At 49.8% G+C, this 16,603-nt stretch overlaps 1 protein-coding gene across 11 annotated transcripts in view; it reads right to left on the bottom strand.

Moving 5' to 3' along the window:
- FAM13A (family with sequence similarity 13 member A) overlaps positions 1-16,603 on the bottom strand; it is a 349,887-nt gene that overhangs the window by 143,714 nt on the left and 189,570 nt on the right. For 9 of the 11 annotated variants that reach the window (XR_016349492.1, XM_075929587.2, XM_075929580.2 and 6 more), the window contains 3 exons: positions 13,008-13,167; positions 1,966-2,109; positions 1,577-1,657 (listed from right to left, as the gene is read on the bottom strand). Coding sequence is in view for 10 of the 11 variants with exons in the window: in XM_075929587.2 (XP_075785702.2) it covers positions 1,577-1,657; positions 1,966-2,109; positions 13,008-13,167 (385 nt within the window). In the remaining variant the exon portion in view is untranslated. The remainder of the gene's footprint in view (positions 1-1,576; positions 1,658-1,965; positions 2,110-13,007; positions 13,168-16,603) is intronic. The other 2 variants (XM_089778078.1, XM_089778079.1) reach the window with 2 other exon arrangements.

Here is a 16,603-nt window from a genome sequence, read left to right as displayed (position 1 = left end):
CTCTGAAAAGGAATTTTCGGCATCCTGGAGCCATGAAGGAGCTAGGCATGGAGATGAAGCTTGTGGAGTTCTGGATGGAGAGTCCTCCTGTAATTCTGTGACAGGAGGTCATGATGGAGTGGGAAGAGATATGGGTCCATCATCACCATCTTGTGAAGGTAAGGATACCACATCTGTCTAGGCCACGCTGGTGCCACTAGTATGACCCGAGCTTGGTCTGTCCTGATCTTGTTGAGGACTTTGTGTAGGAGGGGAAAGGGAGGGAAGGTGTAGAGGAGAGGAGTATCCCACCTGATGGAAAAAGCATCTCCGAGGGAGTGTCTCCCTAAGGCTGTTCTGGAACAGTAGAGACGACACTTCCTGTTGTTTTTCATGGCAAAGAGGTCTATGTCTGGTTGGCCCCCCGATAGAATAGCAGAGAAAAAGTATGTCTGTCTATCTCCCATTTGTGTTGATCGTAGAATGTGCGGCTTAGGGCATCCGCTGTGACGCTGAGTACCCCAGGAAGGTCAGAAGCTATTGGGGTGACCTGATGTGCCAGGCACCAGTTCCATAACTTGATGGCTTCCGTGCAAAGGGATGGGGACCGTGCACCCCCCTGCCGGTTGATATAATACATGCAGGAGGTGTTGTCTGTCATGATAGTAATGGACTTATGAGCTATGTACGGTTCGAAGTGTTGGCATGCATATCTGAGTGCTCGTAATTTGAGGAGGTTGATATGAAAGGTTTGTTCCATGAAGGACCATTTGCCTTGTGATGTTCCCTAAATGGGCTCCCCAACCCGTAAGTGAGGCATCTGTCGTAATTGTGAGTATGGGGGGTTGGTGCTGGAATGGTTTAGGTGAAGGAGATTTGAGGTAAGCCATATGCAGATTGCCTCTGGACATAGGCTTTCTGCAAGAGAGACAGTTCTTAAACCTCCATTACATGCCACAGGGGGAAACTTGAACAGAGAACAAAAAATAAACAAAAAGCAAGGAGGGCAGACCCCCAACTAAAACTATCAACTAACTCACTCTTAACAGTAACAGCTAACTGACTATGAGCAGGCAACAAGCGAAGAAAACAGCTAAGGTTGTCTTGCAGAACAGGAGAACAAATGCTCCAACAACCCTCTCTGGCAGTAAGAATGAACTGGGGGGAGTGGTGCCGCTCCAGGGGACTCCACAGGTACTGCAAGGGGGAAAGGCTTCTGACCAACATGTACACAACACCCCCACTCACCTACTGGAATGCACATGAGCAATCACTGGAAGAAGAATAAAACCATTCACAGGTTGCTGGCTTGATCAGCGAGCCATTAAGTTTCTATAGTATCAGTAATGGCTCTCATTAGTACATTTAGAATTATAATCAGTTCCAACCTTCATATTTCTAATTTCATATACAGTGTAAGAATGACACATGCACAAAAATAGGATACATTCATTCAACAGATTATAACTTTTAAATTGATATGTTACATGAGATATTTTGTCTAAAGCATCTCCAAGATATGCATATTCATAAACCATGGGGGGAACCCCATTACAAACAGAGCGGTGTGCCTGCCAATATACCCATTTTACTGTACCTTGCTTTGTGGCATTGACTTCGGTGCCTCTCTTTCTAAAGTTCTTGTCAGACTGATTGGCAGGGACTGCTCACAGGTGGCCTGAAATAAGGAGACCCCAAAAATAAAGAGAAAATAAAATATTTAAAACTCAACATGCACACACAAGAGAGCACCTACACAGCAAAAGCGCATCAAAAAAGCGATCCGCTTTTTTGAAAGATAGCATCCATTCAGTGTGGACGCTATCTTGCATTTAAGCTGTGATTACTATGGACAAAGTGGCCACCAGGGCACCTGTGCTTTTTCGTCTTCTTGCAAAAGAACTCCCTCTTCCCTGTCTGCACACACAACTTGTTCCAAAAGAGCTCTTTCGGAAAAAGGATTCTTCCTCATAGAAAGAGGCTTACCAATGTCGGAAAAAACAGGGGTGCTGCATGGGGACCACGGTGCTGCATGGGGACCAAACGGCCGCTTGTGCCGCTTCCTCCCCCGCGGCGGCCTGGCTGAGTGGCGCAGAAGTCAACCGAGCACCACGGCGGGAGGCAACAGCGCTGCCCAGAGGGAACAGCCATCGTTTCAGCATTACAGAGTCACAGACATTGGGCTACTATATATATGATAACTCCTATTTCCATGAGCAATAATGCTTATTTTGAAATAGCAATAGTGTGGATGTTCCACTGCTGCTATTTTGAAATAACTACGCCCCAGAGTCATTCAAAGTATTTACTCCCCAGTACTTCCCAAGGCTTTACGTTGAGGTAGCGCAACCATTAGTCCCTGCCTGGGACTAATTTTGAGGCTCCCCTGTAGTGTAGACACGCTATTTCGAAATAGTCATTTTGTGAGTTATTATTTTGAAATAAGTTATTCTGAAATAATTTCCTAGCATAGACATGCCCCAAAAGGGGAAGAAAGGGACACTTCTGTGGCTTTGCTACATCTCCTGAAGTGATATGAGAAGCAACATCAAGCCTCTCCAATCCCCTGTCTAAACAGATGCTGTTACGTTTCAGAGCAGGTACATACAAGTAATGGCACTCTCTGTGCTGTCAGCTGGACAGCGGCTACACATGTAAAGTGCTCAGGTAAAATGGTATTTGGGTGGAAGACACCCATGGGGAAATACTGTGTGTGGACAGGAGCCAGGTTGCACTTTTCTATCCAAGTCAGCATTCAACCAAGGTGCTAGCATATTGTTGAGAGGCACCCTGCTACTGGTGGTGCCTTCTTTCACCGGAGATATACTATCAGGATGAGGTCTTGAGGGTTTCTGGTAATTTAAAACAAACAAAAAACAAACAAAAAACCCACACAATTTTTTTGGTAAAAGTGAAAAACTGGCCAGGCTCTCACCGGGTAAATATATTCTGCCTGCCTAGATTCCCCCAGCAATTCAAACTCAATAAAGGCATCTCTCCCTTCCAATCCACAACTGCTGGGTAGCCTTTGTTGATCAATACTAATCAGTAGTCACATTTCATCACAGACATGGCTGCATGACAATGGATAATTGTTTATTATTCAACTGTCTATAATTGCAATTTGAACAGCACTTTTGAGATTGTCTAGAAAGAAAGGCATGAGATGTACATGAAAGGAAGCATTATAAGTGGGCAGGTTTCTTAAATCAGTTTACTCACAGACCAGGTGACAATGACAATAGTGAAATGGGGAACTGATTTTAATTCTTTGAGCATTATTTTTCAGTTTCATGCCACAAAACTCAGTCAAGACCATATCTACGTACCCTGAGAAATCTGCCCTAAAGCATGAGTAACGTCTTCTTTTAGAACATCCACAGTGCTATTCATACTAAGGATATTAGATATCATTTAATTGAATAATCGTGTAACCACGTCACATTTTAGTGGTTACATGATTATTCATTAGTCCCTGAAGGTAAGGCAAGCAGGCCAGTATGCTTCCCGCCTCACTCCTGAGGAGCCCTCTACACCACTCCATGCTGTTATCTCTGATAGAGGCAGCAGGGTGGAGGTGGAGGAGAGGCACCTCTGCACTAGAGTCGGTGCAGCACTGACCCCTGCCTGCCCCCCACTTCGCTGCCTATGTGGGAGGCAGAGGGGGAGGAGGAAGCAGGCGGCTCCGTGGAGTTGGCACGCATGGAGATCCAGGCTTATCAGTTAATCATGTAATGACACGTTGACATCCCTAATCCATACACAACAGTCCAATTCTACTGTCCCCTTTCCTGGATGGATTGTCAAGGGACAACTAGTTCTGACATGACACAATCCCGTAAATGAAGAAATTAGGAGGGTGCACCCAGGTTTTTTTATGGCCTTGTAAATCAGAAGTATGCAACACATGACAGATATCTAATCTGCATACGTAACTCTCTTGTTAATGTGTGCCTACTCAACTTGCTTATCTCTAATAATCTTTAAACTAGCAAATACCACAGAAAGACGTCACCACCCATTTAACCATTATGCCAATATAAGATAGTGGTCCCAAAATGTCAGGGTCATTGAACCGCACCCAAAATTAAGGAATAACAGCCTTGACAATTTCTTCATTGGTTTGAGATGATAAATTTACAAAATGGCCTGAGTAATAGGCAGTGCAGAGCTGCGCTTTCCCAGGAGCAAAGCAGGGACTAAACAGTAACATGGAATATTCATTCAGTCCCTGCTTCCCTACTGATCCGTCCGAAAAGCCTGAGCTCTCCGAGGCACAGCTTATGTTCTTGTGCCCAGTGGCTGAGCAAGGACGGGGGAGGAGCCAATTCCTGCCCCTGCCCTTGCCCATCTGTGAGAGAGGAGAAACACACAGGTATGAAGGCAGTCCATGGGCCCTGATCCTACTGCCCTCTGTAGGCTGACAGCGAGAATGACAGTGATAGAGATGCAGCCGTGTTAGTCTGGTCTAGCTTCCCCAATTATCACCCCTATGTCATTACCTCACAGACACTAACCTTCCCCCCTCACCTCTACTCTGTTCTAAAATTTGATGTGTCAGTTTCACATGCGTTCATTTTTTTTTGATTGTGTCAGTTTGGTATAAATGGTATATCTTTTTCCAGAGCCCCCCTGAAACCAATCCCCCCAGAACCTCCCCGTGCCAGCCCCCAATATTGGCCTGTCCCCAGAGCCCCCCCCAGTGCCAGCTCTGCCCCCATTCCCCCCTCACTACCAGTTCAGCCTCCAGAGAACCCCAGCATTAGCCCTACCCCTGGAGTCCCCAGTGCCTACCCCACCCCCCTCACCTAGCCCTGCACTGCTGCCCACATGGCAGCAGCTGTGGGGGCTGAGGCTGGGGTACACTGCCCAGCCGCTCCCCTACTGTCACAGCTGTTCGGAGAGGCACTAGCCAACCAGCACCGGGCAGGGGCGGGGTCTCCTCCTGGCTGCAGAAGAGAAGTTCGCTGCATGGTACGAGGGCCGCACAGCGCAGGGTCTTCTCCCAGCTTCAGAAGAGCAATTCCCTGTGTGGTAGGAGGGCTGCATGGAGCAGCTCCGCTCAGCCCTCCTGCCACACAGAGAAGCACTCTTCCATGGCCAGAAGACCCCGCCCCGGCCCAGCGCTGGCAGGGCAGGACACGCCTCTCCCAACAGCCAGGACGAGAGAGCTATACTCTGGATCCCAGAGCCAGGGGTGGATATAGGGCAGGGCAGACAGGGTGGCCGCCCCGGGCCCCGCACTTCAAAAAGCCCCGCGCATGCGCATGACGTCACTGTTCATGCGTCGTGGCAAAGGGGGGGCCCCGCGGAATTACCCCTGGCACCTGGGTGAAAAGTGGAGATAGCTGCTAGGTGGACCTTAATCGAAGAGGAGGATAACCCCTGGAGCCTAAGACCCAGAAGATAGTTTAGGACCATGGGGACTAGGGCATCCATAGGGAGCACCCCCCTCTGGGTAGACCAAATATAAAACTGCTTCCACTTAGCCAGATACGTCGCCCTAGTGGAAGGTTTCCTGCTCCCCAGCAATACCTGATGCACACGGGCCGTACAGCGAAGCTACGAAACTCAGCCACGGAGCTTCCACGCCATCAGGTCCAGGGACCGCAGGTCTGAGTGGTGAAGTCCTGAGTGATCAGGTCGGGGACTAGCATGAGCACAACTGGCCTGTCCCCTGACTCGGGAGGGTGGAAAACCAGTGCTGCCGGGGCTATGCAGACGCGACGAGGATTAGAGACATCCTGAATTCCCGCACCTGCAGAAGCTCCTAGTGGATCAGCGGGAACGGTGGGAACGCATACAACAGACCCTCGGGCCACGGAATTAGCAACGCATCTCTCAGAGAGCCCCTTCCCAGTCCCATGAGGGAACAGAACCCCAAGCACGTCCTGTTCTGGCACGTGGCGAACAGGTCCAGATGGGGAAACCCCAACTGTGGAAGATATCCAGGGCCACATCCACCCGAGGGTCCACTCGTGGCCGGAGAAGGACCTGCTAAGTCAGTCGGCCAGAGTGTTCTAGGAGCCCGGGAGATAGGTGGCAGTCAGGTGGATACCCATCCCGATGCAGAGATCCCACAGGTGAAGAGCCTCCTGACACAGGTGAGGAGAACAGGCCCCGCCCTGCCTGTTGATGTACGAAACCACCGACATGTTGTCGGACAGGATGAGGACCAATTTGCCTCTGAGCTGGGGGAGGAAGGCCACACAGGCGAGGAGGATTGCTCACAGCTCCCTGACATTGATGTGCAGGGAGAGATCGTCCCTCGACCACATACCTTGTGTCCGCATGTCTCCGAGATGGGCCCCCCAACTGCTGTCTGACCCAACTGTCACGAGCCTGAGGGTCGGTAGCGGCCTGGAGAATGGGACTCTGGCACAGACCTCCTCCTCCCGGGCCCACCAGTGCAGGGAGCGAAGGATGTCAGGGGGAACTGTCACCACTCTGTCCCATACATGAAAGGGAGGGTTCTGAGTCTGCACTAGCCACATCTGCAGTGGGTGCACACAGAGCCTGGCGTGCTGTATTACATAAGTGCACACGGCCATTAGGCCCAGAAGACGCATGCAGGCCCTGGCAGTGGTTATCAGGAACATCTGCATATCCTGGACCACTGACCTGATTACCAGGAAGCAGGATCTGGGGAGGGAGACCCTGGCCACTGTCGAGTCCAGATTGGCACCCACAAACTCTATTAATGCGGTAGGCACCAGAGTCAATTTGGGCACATTCAGAAGCAGACCCAGCTCCTGAAAGAGTTCCTGGGCCAGGGGGATGTGGCCCCGTACCTGGTTGGTGGAACGCCCCTGGTAGGAGCCAGTCGTCGAGGTATGTGAACACCTGGACACCTCGTTTTCTGAGAGCTGTGGCGATGATGGCCATGCACTTCATGATACCTGGGGAGCCTTGGAGAGCCCAAAGGGGAGGGCCGTAAACCGATAATGTTCCCTGACCATCATAAAACGGAGGAACTGACAGTGGTGGGGCACCATAGAAATATGAAAATATGCGTCTTTTAGATGGAGGGCAGCGTACCAGTCTCCGGGGGCTAGGGAAGGAAAGAGGGATGCCAGAGTCACCATCTTGAATTTCTTCTTGACGATGAAGGCGTTGAGGTCTCAGATGTCCAGGATGGGACAGAACACACCCTTGGGGACCAGGAAATACCGGGAATAGAATCCCCTGCCTCTGCAGCCCCCAGGGTCAGGAGCTGAAGCACCTCCTCCCGCAGGAGAAGCTTGAGAGAGGGGTCCCTGAAGACGGATGGGGTAGGGGAATGGGAGGTTCGGGGAGAACATAAGGGGATGGCATGCCACCTTTCCACCATTTCTAGGACCCAATGGTCCAAGGTAATAGATTCCCAGGCCCGGGGGAAAGGGAATAGATGGTCCCGGAAGGGGAGGGATGAGGCTGGCAGGCTGACCTCAAGCGTACTCTCAAAACCCTTTGTGAAGTCCCGAGGATTTACTGGGTGGACCCTGACTCTGGTCCTGGGTCGGCCGGGAATGGTGTCTGCCATTCCTCCCATTGCCATTCCTCTTACAGTGACAGAAGTTAGCGCGTGCGCCCTGCTGGCAAGACCTAGGGGCAGTCCTGCCTGAGAAGGAGCGCTGAAGTGAATCCCCAAGGATTTAGGGTGGCCTGGGTATCTTTGAGGTCGTGCAAACGTTGGTCCATCTGCTTGGAGAATAAGGAGGGTCCCTCAAAGGGGAGATCCTGAATGGTGTTCTGTAGTTCAGGGGGCACCCTTGCAGCCAGGAGCTGTGGTGCATAACTAGGCCCGTACCCACCGCATGTGCAGCCGTGTCAGCTGCATCGAGGGCAGCCTGGAACGCTGCCCTAGAGATCTCCCTGCCTTCCTCCGAGAGGGCTCTAAATTCAGGCCGAGAGTTCCTGTGGAGTTGCTCAGTGAACTTATCCATGGAGGCCCAGGTGTTGTAGGCATAGCACGACAGCAGAATCTGCTGGTTCACTATACGAAATTGTAGGTCTCCTGAAGCGTAGGCCTTCCTGCCTCACAAGTCCATTTTCTTGGTGTCCCTATTTTTTAGGGTAGTGCTCGGTTGAACTTGCCTCTTCCTTTGGTTCACCACCAGGATGACCATGAACCCAGGTGGCGAATGGGAGAAGAGATATTTGTTCCCCTCCTGGGACACAAAATACTGGTACTCGGCCCTCTTGTCCGTCAGTGGGATAGAGGCTGGGGTTTGCCAGAGGAACTTACATATTTTGGCCACCGTTTTGTTAATAGGGAGGGCCACTCTCGTAAGGGTATTCCACTGCAGGATGTTGACAGTTGGGTCGGAGTTCTCTGACACCCTCTCAGCCTGGACCCCCAGGTTCTGGGCCAGGCATCGAAGGAGGTCCTGGTGTGCCCTCAAGTCCATGAAAGGAAGTGTGTCACCCAGGGCCCCATCAGGGGAGGAAGATGAGGACCCTTTTGGCCCCATCTCCACAGGGGTCTCGGCCTGAGAGAGGGCCTGAGAGGCCGCTGGTGAAGTCATTGTGGGAGGCTGGACCAGCTGGCCCTCGGGCTCTGAGGACCTAGGGAGATTTGGCCCAGGGGAAGTGACTGCCCCGACGTGGGTGACCGGGTCAGTGCGGTCACCAAAGGGGGCGTCCTGGACCCAGAGAGGACCAGTCTAGAGGGGCCCATGCCCTGGCTCTGGTGGCAGGCCCTTGGGGTCCAAAACAGCCATTGAGACAGGTCTGGAGCCTGAGGGGGCCAGGACTGCTGCATCACTGGTACTGGAACTGGCTGCGCCCACTGATGCTGTTGCTGATGAGCGGAGGTACTCCAGCGCAGTGATCGGTGGGAGTGGGACTGGTGCTGGGATCTGGACCTAGATCCCCTGGACGACCAGGTGGACTCTGCCTGTGAGTCGGTTGAATACTCTGACGTCGACCATGGCAGGGTGGAGGAAGAGGCAGTCAGTGACCTGGCTGATGGGGCGTGCTGAGCCATCGACTCTGATTTACCCCAGTGCTGGTGGGGAGGGGAAGGAGGCATGGCCAGGCCCAGGCCCAGGAGGCTCTGAACGGAACCAGTGGTTGCGGTGGCTGGTGCCGCGCTCAGTGCCAGCCAGGACCCTTGCCCTGGTGCCGGGTCTGGTGCCAAGGCACAGGCTGGGGTTGAGGTCGCCATCAGTGCTGGCTCTGTAGGCGGTCGCACACTCAGGCCTGGAACAGCATGGGAGGTGACCATAGTGGAGCAGTGCTTCTTAGGCTCCGATGACGAGGCGCCCAGTACCCTAAGCGTCGCCCCGAGTCCCATTTCTTTCCTGAGGCCAATGCCAGAGTAGGAGAGGGGCCCAGGGCTCTGGGAAGTCCCCAGTTGGGCTGGCATCCTGGTGTGGACTTGGTTGCTTACCTGACCAAGAAGGTCTGGGCTCGGCGCCTGATGGTACTACGTGCCCCACTTGAGGGTGCATGGAGGGCATGAGCCGTGGGGACGACCTACCCTGATAGACCTCCTCTTCTTCTGAGGCACTGGGGATTGGGAATGGTGCCAAGGTCTGCGCGGTGCCAGATAGGCACGTGAGTGGCCTGACATCTCCCACACCGAGGCTGGTGCATTCCCCATTGCCGGGTCCGACACCGGTGCTGGTCATAAAGCCGCCTCCATTAGAATGATTTTCAGGCACGACTCTCTCTTCCGCTTCATCTGTGGTTCAAACGCGTTACAAATTCTACAGCATCGGACAAGTGAGCCTCTCCCAAGCACTTAAGGCAACCAGAGTGCAGGTCACCACAGTGCATAGGCCTTTGGCACTTTTCACAGGGTTTGAAGCCCTGAGGGCCAGGCATGTCCCGCCGCACGTACAGAGCAAGGACTGCAATGAGTCCTTAGCCCTCGAAAACATTACTTAATTACTACTTAGAGAACTGATAAGAACTGTAACTGTTGAAACAAAGAATGTTAGATGCTAAAGGGCACTTGCTAGGCGAGAGCAAGAGCACATTCCAACGACTATCATGTGTGGTAAGAAGGAACTGAGGGGGTGGAGGGCCAGCAGGGGTATATATTGGCTGGTATACCGGTGCCACTCCAGGGGGCTTCCCTGCTGGCCCAATGGGTACTGCTAAGGGAAATATTTCCAACGACGGGTGCATGCTACATGCACACACTTACATGGAATGGACACGAGCAATCACTTAAAGAACTTTTTTTATAGGTATAGTAAGATTTTCCAGTGTTTGTTTTATTCTTATATAAACTTAATTTTGGGATAAAGATAAGCTGAGGTTAAAGTATGACATCAGGAATTGTGGGAGGAAGGGAAGAGAGAAGGAGAAGTGAAGAGGAAAGGGAGAGGAGAGATGGGCACATTGGACAGCAAAGGTGAGGACTGCAATGTTAGGAGAGGGGATTGGATGAAAAGGCAACCTTAAGCAACAGCAATACAGATAATGATGGAGGAGGCAGAAATACCCCTCATTAAAATTTCACAATTCAGTGAATGATGAAATCAGGAGGCTGCAAAAGCGCCCTCTGTTGCTGCTGTTCTCCGTGGCTGTGTCTACATTGGCCCCTATTCCGTAATAGGGATGCTAACGTAGCACTTGGGAATAGGCAAATCCGCGGAGGATTTAAATATCCCCCGCGGGATTTGCATTTTCATGGCTGCCGCTTTTTTCCGGCTTGTAGGTAAGCCGGAGAAAAGCGCCAGTCTGGACGCGATCCTCCGGAAAATAAGCTCTTTTCCGGAGGATCTCTTATTCCCACTTGAAAGTGGGAATAAGAGATCCTCTGGAAAAGAGCTTATTTTCCGGAGGATCGCGTCCAGACTGGCGCTTTTCTCCGGCTTACCTACAAGCCGGAAAAAAGCGGCAGCCATGAAAATGCAAATCCCGCGGGGGATATTTAAATCCTCCGCGGATTTGCCTATTCCCAAGTGCTACGTTAGCATCCCTATTACGGAATAGGGGCCAATGTAGACGTAGCCCATGTGTATAGAGGGGTGGCTGCCTCATTCTGGCCAGTAGGGGTTAAAGCAGTCTGGAAGAAGTTTGAGCAGGGTCATGACCAATCAAAAAGAGGCTTAGAGGGAGCAAATGGGAGAACAGGTTACTGGGCAGCCCTTGTTATACTACTAGCCCTAGTAGTGCCCTACTTGGTAGAGCAGAGGTCAGTGGGTTCCTGACCAGGGAGGGTGCAGGACTGGTTCCCAAGAGGAAATACCTTAGAGAGAGCAGTGCTGGCCAGGCTCAGGGGAGTGGGAGAGAGGCTCCAGCCTGACACCTGCCAGGCTGCAGGTCTTGACACAAGGGCCAACAAGGTGCAAGGGTCACAGTGGAAGCAGCCCAGAAAACAGGAGGCAGTAGAAGGGGCAAAAGGGACAGGGGACAAGGCTGCCGTTAGAGGGACCCTGGTCGAATCTCAGACTGGGTCCCCCACTTTATTCTTGCATCACACCTAGCCGCACTGAGGAGTGACCTTTATGGACTGTGGCTAGCTCCTGAGTGAGGGGCTACACTGAGGCTGCAATTGGCCATGGTGGCAATGCAAGGCTGAGGACTGCTGATACCCCCAGAAGGAAGGCAAGAAACCAGTGTGGTGGGCACTGCCAGAGGGCAATGTTCTGAAGAGGACACCATGATTCGGGGAGCGACATGGATCTAGAATAGAGTATGGAAAGAGCGCAGAACTGCGACAGGTGAGACACCAGCCAGGAGAAGTGTGAGGGCAGACCTAATTCCCAGTGACTGGGAGGAGGCACTGTGGCAGTGAGTCATAACCCTATTACAGTGTGGATTGAGGGTTTGGAACCCACTGAGAGTGGTACCCTAGGATGAACCTACTAGACCTGTAAAGAGGTGTTGGAGGGCTTTGGCATACTTGCATTTTCAAATTCTAACCAGTGCTCACTGCACCAGATTCTGTGTTGATTCATACTCCATGCAACACCACAGAGCTCAACAGGATTGCATTAGGGTATAAATCAGAGCAGAATCCAGACCAAACTCTTCAGCTGTGTGAACATGGCAGTTATTGTAAGTCTCCCTCTGGCCAGTAATACATGGGAATTACCCAATAGCTTTGCAAGACTAGGCTTTGCACACAAACTACGTGCAAGTTGCTGGACTGTGTGACCCAGGGCAAACCAATAAAATCTAGTAAGTAACTGTATTTGTGACAGGGAGCAACATGCTTCTACCGTCTGCTGATGCATTTTGTAATCTGGAACCCCATTGACCTACATACTGAACTAATTATCATTCTTTTTTCAAGTTCCACTGTACCATCTAAAATTTATTAGACAATCAGCAGGTTTAGGGACACTTGCCAGAACAAAAGGAAGTGACTTTCAGGAATGGCAGAACACACTCTGTCAAAGGGTCCATTAAACACAAGTAGGCTCTCTGGGATCTCAGACTACAGATGTTGCCGGACCAGAGAGTCCCAGACCAGAGAGGTTCAACCTGTATTTATGTAGCTTTGAGTAAATAGGTGCTCTTACTCCTTTTGTCTGAATGTCTGGTTAGGATATTCAAGATCGGCTGTGAATAACACCAAACATTCACCACAGGTCTACAACTAATTGCTTTAAGAAGTACAGGTCTTTCCAGGAGGGTGACCCTTTACTGTGGGTCAATATGAGGAACTATGAACTTTTAGGCTGGTGCATGACTGAACTTTTGCAAAGGTGGCCCTGGGCACTACACTTGCTTGTGTTGGAAACCTACCTCAGTCACTATTAAATCCATCTTTATATTTTAACAAAATGAAATCATCAGAGAGGTTTTCTGTTTAATCATAGACACACATATTTTAATTTAATAGAGTATTAATTTGTTAAATGGAATAAACTTTAAGGGCATCAAAAGGCAAATGGCAATAGAAAATTAAAATCATTAGAAGAGAGAAATGGTGGTAGCAACATATGTAGGTCAATACTAGAGAAATATACCAGCATTAATACCTTCAATCCAGCTTGTGAAGATTTCTAGACTGCACTCTGCATAGTCTCGTCTGTATCACAGTATTGCATCAAAAGTGAAAGGGCAATATTACAAGTACTCACTTTCACTAACATAATTCTTGCTAGCTCTTCACATGCATGATTTTCATCATCCTTCTTTGTGTGCTCCAGCTCAAACAAGGTATTATAATTTTCCAGCATTTTGGCCATTATTTTGTTGCAAATTTCCTGTTCCTTCATACCCTCAAATCCAGAAGGCACGCTGCAAAATGGATGAAACATCAAGCAGAGCATTAGAAGGACTCTAAATACCAGTATCCTTAGACATAGCCATCATATTGAAATAGATACAGGTATAGTCTTGATGGTACACAGAAAAAATTCCTTTCCGTATGAATGGACTTTCAATGAAAGAAGTTCTAATCATTCAAACTTTACCTTGGTTACAATTAGGGATGTTAACATTAACCGTTTACCAGATACCTGGGGAGCAGCCCCTTGCTCACCATGGACAGAGGACTACTCTGTGAGCTCCCAGCCCACACAGGGACATTTACAGCCTCTCTCCAAGTTACGAGTGAGTTACGGACCAAACACTTGGCCGTAACTCGATCTGTTCGTAATTCAAACCCCACTGAGTTACACGCGACCGCGCTGTTCGTAAGCGCGGGTCGCGTTCAGAACTCAGGGACCGCCTTTACGACCGCTCCATGGGAGCTTTGGTCATATGTGCGAACGGTCGTAACTCGACCATTCGCAACTCGGGGAGTGGCTGTAATCGATTAACTAATTAAATGGGATTTTACATCCCTAGTTATAATCATTGCAGTTTATTCTCAATTTCTTTGACCTGCTATTAAAAATATGGTCACACCTTATATTATATGGGACATCTATAAATAATTTACAGAGAGTTTAGAAATTGCTAAAGAGAGGTCACAAGCATGCTACAGACAAGATCTATATATTATATAGATGGTTAACATGTTGGACTCTAACAAGAACTGATTACCCATGTATTAATCATTTCTTAACAACTGATTAGCAATTAGTCATTTATAATCCCGTAAACTTTAACACTTTAAAGTGTGACTAAGCATTACACCTGCTCTTATGTCCCCCTGACTATTTTTGTAGTTTTACAATTATATTTTCTTATTTTCAAAAGATTTTTCTCTCTTCTAGTGCCATGAGCCAGATCCACACAAACAACAGGGCAACTAACTACTTGACTGTCTCTGTATCAAAGTGGTATTAAAATGTGTAACGTAAACACACTAAAACATTAGCGGTTTGACACATTGTCTCTGTTATTCCCCTTACTACCTCAACCCTGTGGACTTTCAATAACAGGAAAGCTAACTGTACTGCTTCTTAACTCCACAGGCTTTTGCCAGCCTCAGTATAGAATTTAAACAATCCCTTTGCACCAAGTAAACAGACCCCTATGATATCAGGCCCCTTTCACCATAATATATCAGAAAATACTAGTTGTTCTGTTCCCAAAGGACCAGACACATGTCATGAGTCTGCCCCTTCATTATCCAATAAGGCAGGGTTGGGGAAACTTTTTTTTGGATTGGGGGCCGCTGACCGATAGGAAAAAAAAATTAGTCAGGGGCTGCACAAAAGTGTGGGGGAAAAACCACAACCCCTCCCCCCCCCAAAAAAAATCACACACCTCCCCTCACTGACATGGCCTCGGACTGAGAAGCAGAAAGACACAAGACACTCCCCACAGTCCCCTTGCATACCAGAGCCTAAGGGGGCCTGGGCTAGTAGATTTTGTGGGCCCCTCTAGGATTGGGGGTTGTGCCAAAAATGAGGGGGTCAGTGTGTGAGAGGGGGCTGCTGGGAAGTGGGCTTGGGATGTGGGTTGGGGGGCCTGAGAGGATTGTAGGGTGCCAGAGCAGAGAGGGATGGAGGAATAGACTGGAGGGGGGTGGCAATTTTTTAGAGACACATTATTAAGGGCACAAAAACAATCTATTTCACTGCACAGGAAAATTAGGCAGTATGACAAGAAACCACCCTGACTTACCCAGGAAATACTGAATGATCTAAAAGTTTAAAAAGACCTGCAAAATGTGGAAACTAGGTCAAATGACAAAGGATGAATATAAACACAAAAATGTAGGAAGCAAAATTAGAAAAGCTCAATCTAGCTACAAACAAAGGGTAACAAGAAAACATTCGACAAACAGATTAGAAGCAAGAGGAAAACCAACAACAGGGTAGGCTCATTATTCAACTATGAGAAACAATAATAGAAAACGTGGAAATGACAGAGGTGTTTAATGACTTTTTTGTTTCAGTTTTCACCAAGAAGGGTGATGGTGATTGGATGCCTAACATAGTGAATGCTTAAGATTAAAATTGGGTTTGTTTAGTATGAAAAAGAGACGACTGAGAGGGGACATGATAACAGTTTTAAAGTATCTAAAATGGAGGTGGGTAAGAGGCGCCCAACGCACAGGATCCGGCCTGTCAAGCTGCTATATCTGGCCCATAGCTGCCTTGCTGGGACCCTTAGGCAGAGAGCAGCTGTAGCTGCTCTAAAGGCTGGCTGCTCTCTGCTCTGAATGCTGGGCAGGGAGGAGGGAGGCTTCACACACTGTTCCACGCAGCAGCAAAAGCTCTAAGCTCCCATTGGCCAGTTTCCAACCAATAGCAGCTGAGAAATTTTGCTGGGGGTGGGGGCAGCATGTGAAGCATTCTCCCTCCCTTCCCCCCAATGCCCAGAGCAGAGCCATACAGTGCAGACAGCCCATGAGCCTGGCCAGAATCCTCTCCTTCACCCATATTCCCTCCCTGCCCCAGGTCACCACCCAAATTCTCTGCACCCCCTTCTCACAGGTCACAACTCCCTCCCGGACTCTGCATGCCCTTCTAGAGCCCCTCATTCAGTCCAGAAACCTCCCTTAGTCCCTCCTGGAGCCTGCACCCCAAGTCCCTGCCCCAGATTCCCTCCTTCACCCAAACTCCCTCTCAGATCCCACACTCCCTCCTACACCCCAACCTACGTCCCAGACCCCACACTCCCCCTCCCCCAGAGAAGTGCAGCCCTTGACCACTTGCCAAAATCTTGGCGTGACCCACTCATTAAAAATTATTGCCCACCTCTGATCTAAAAGGTTGTTACAAAGATGAGCAAGAAAAATTAATCTCAAACTCTGAGGATAAGACAAGAATTAATGGGCTTACATTGATTGCAGCAAGGGAGGTTTAGGTTGGACATTAGGAAAAACTTCCTAACTGTCAGGCTGATTAAACACTGGAATAAATTACCTGGAGGGTTGTGGATTCTCCATTATTGGAGATTTTTAAAAGCAGGTTTGACAAACACCTATTAGAGAGATCAGGGTGAGCAAGATCTGGCTCACGGCCCACCAGGAACCTCAGTCAGGGTCCCTGTTTGCCATGTCCCCACAGCTACTCAGAGCAGCTGTCTGCAGGAGCCATGTGCTTGTGTGAGCACTGCAAGTCTGGGTGGGGGGAAGGGGAGAGACTTTGCGTGTTACCCTTGCAGCCAGCATGATTTCACAGCTCCCATTTGCAAGAGAAGTAGCACGGGAAGTACCCCTTCTCCCAGGGCTCACAGCATTCAGAAAAGCACATGTCCCCACAGCCTGTGCAAAAGGCAGGGAGCCTGGCTGAGGGACCTGCTAGACTGGTGGCAGGAGCCAGACAGGTAAGCG

This window comes from Pelodiscus sinensis, chromosome 4, assembly GCF_052426305.1.
Source record: "Pelodiscus sinensis isolate ZL-2025 chromosome 4, ASM5242630v1, whole genome shotgun sequence".
In the NCBI taxonomy this organism is placed as follows: Eukaryota; Metazoa; Chordata; order Testudines; family Trionychidae; genus Pelodiscus; species Pelodiscus sinensis.
The sequence above is the reverse complement of the archived record's forward strand: the minus strand, read 5'-3'. Positions and strand labels throughout refer to the sequence as shown.